We start from the raw sequence: 2,500 nt of genomic DNA, 5'->3' as shown, positions 1-2,500 counted from the left end.
TGTGTGTGTGTGTGGGTGTGTGTTTGTGTGTGTGACAGAGAGAGTGCTTAACGGTGTGTGTGTGTGTGTGTGTGGCTGTGTGTGTGTGTGTGTGTGTGTGTGTGTGACAGAGAGAGTGCGTAACGGTGTGTGTGTGTGTGTGTGTGTGTGTGTGTGTGTGTGTGTGACAGAGAGAGTGCGTAACGGTGTGTGTGTGTGTGTGTATGTGTGTGTGTGTTTGTGTGTGTGTGTGTGTGTGTGTGTGTGTGACAGAGAGAGTGCGTAACGGTGTGTATGTGTGTGTGACAGAGAGAGTGCGTAACGGTGTTTGTGTGTTTGTGTGTGTGTGTGTGTGTTTGTGTGTGTGTGACAGAGAGAGTGCGTAACGGTGTGTGTGTGTGTGTGTTTATATGTGTGTGTGTGTGTGTGTGTGTGTGTGTGTGTGTGACAGAGAGAGTGTGTAACGGTGTGTGTGTGTGTGTGTGTGTGTTTGTGTGTGTGTGACAGAGAGAGTGTGTAACGGTGTGTGTGTGTGGCTGTGTGTGTGTGTGTGGCTGTCACTCACATGAGGCTGGACGTCCAGAAGGCACACCTTGTTCTTGGAGAGAACGGACCGGACGGAGTCCAGACTTGTTCCATAGTAGTTTCCCTTATACTCCCCATACTCGATAAACCTGGGAGAGCGGGAGAGGGAAGAGAGGGAAGAGAGGGAAGAGAGGGGGGGAGCGAGAGAGAGAGAGAGGGAGGGGGGGAAATAGAGATGGAGAGAGAGACATCAGTGTTTCACTTTTCTATAGTGATGAGCCCAAGAGTTTGCAGCTTTATTTGACAAAACCTCAACGTCCACAGAAATCGCAGTCTTATTCTGTCTCCCTCTCTCTGTCACTCTCTCTCTCCCACACACACACACACACACACACACACACACACACACACACACACACACACACACACACACACACACACACACACACACACACACACACACACACACACACACACACACACACACACACACACACACACACACACAACTACAGTGCTATAAAATAATTACACAATAAAGCCTCCCGTGGTGACTGGCCTGTGAGGATCACTCACTGACACACACACACACACTCCGCCCCTTGCTAGCATTCCCCAGCCTAGTGCTAGCCCAGACAGTTTGGCACAGGACGCCTTTATATAATCTTCTATGTTACAATTTAAATCAGTAACACCTGCCTCACACACACACACACACACACACACACACACACACACACACACACACACACACACACACAGGGCTCTGTCTGTGAGAAGCAGAGGCTCTTCTAATGCCAAACACCTCTGATCCAGGCTTCCTGAGAAGGCGCGCACAAACAAACATTTTTCCATCACATAATCTCTCTCTCTCTCTCTCTTTACTTCATATTTCACCCGCTCCGCTGTATATTTCAGAACACAAGGTAGAAAGAGAGAGGGGGGGAAAAAGAGAGCGTGTGGAATACAGAAGATGTTTTTGTCTCCGAGACGACAGTTGTGATGGTACGCTGAGCTGCCTCACGGCTCGTTACAGGAGACCGCTCCTGCATGTCTGGGAAGGAGACGAAACACACACTCCCTTCGCATCCTCGGAGAAAAACACACAGCACTCACACGGCACACACACACTCCATTCGCATCCTCGGAGGAAAGCACACAGCACACACACACGGCACACATATAGCTGCTGGCATTGGTGTGAATCCAGCTCTGATCCGGGGAAGCCAAATGAGATTGAGGAAGATCAGCTGCACTGTTGGCCAAGCTATCCTAAAAACAGGAAAACCACGGGGCTCACGTTCAATGGACTGCATCGCTTAAAGGTTTAAAGGAAAGTATAGAAAAGGATCCGCCATGGAACCCAATCGGGAGACACAAAGAAAAGAGACGACTTTGTGCATTTTGAAGGGCTTTGCTTCTTATTTTGTTCCTATGGAACACTAAAGGTTGTTTGTTTGGAGGCGGACATGATGACGGGCGTCTGTGGTGTCTGCTTGAAGGGAGAAATCTTGACATGTTTTGTGGTGCTTGTTGTTGTGAGGGGGGGAGCGTGAAAGAGAGAGTGAGAGAGAGAGAGAGAGAGAGAGAGAGAGAGAGAGAGCGAGAATGAAAGAATGAAGGGATGCCAGACGAGGTTTTGGGTTAAATTTGGGAGAGGCCATTTTTAGTGCTGCACAGGGCTTTCCTTGGGAAAGAACATGCTGCTCCTGACTCACATGGAATCACCCACAGGGTTCTCTAGCTGGCACACCCGTGTTCCTTTCATACACACACACACACACACACACACACACACACACACACACACACACGCACACGCACACACGCACACACGCACACACACACACACGCACACGCACACGCACACGCACACGCACACGCACACGCACACACGCACACCCTCAGACACACATACAGCTGAACAGGACACAGGCTGGATGCCATAAAAACAACTGTAACACTCATCCATTTTTCCTCTCCACTTTGTGTTGCT

At 49.6% G+C, this 2,500-nt stretch overlaps 1 protein-coding gene across 1 annotated transcript in view; it reads right to left on the bottom strand.

The window, feature by feature from the left end:
- mpp7a (MAGUK p55 scaffold protein 7a) overlaps positions 1-2,500 on the bottom strand; it is a 135,732-nt gene that overhangs the window by 9,888 nt on the left and 123,344 nt on the right. The window contains exon 16 of the mRNA XM_080855124.1: positions 545-653. Within this exon, the coding sequence (XP_080711250.1) occupies positions 545-653 (109 nt within the window). The remainder of the gene's footprint in view (positions 1-544; positions 654-2,500) is intronic.

The sequence above is a fragment of the Sprattus sprattus genome, assembly GCF_963457725.1.
Source record: "Sprattus sprattus genome assembly, chromosome: 17".
NCBI classification, from domain to species: domain Eukaryota; kingdom Metazoa; phylum Chordata; class Actinopteri; order Clupeiformes; family Clupeidae; genus Sprattus; species Sprattus sprattus.
The sequence above is the reverse complement of the archived record's forward strand: the minus strand, read 5'-3'. Positions and strand labels throughout refer to the sequence as shown.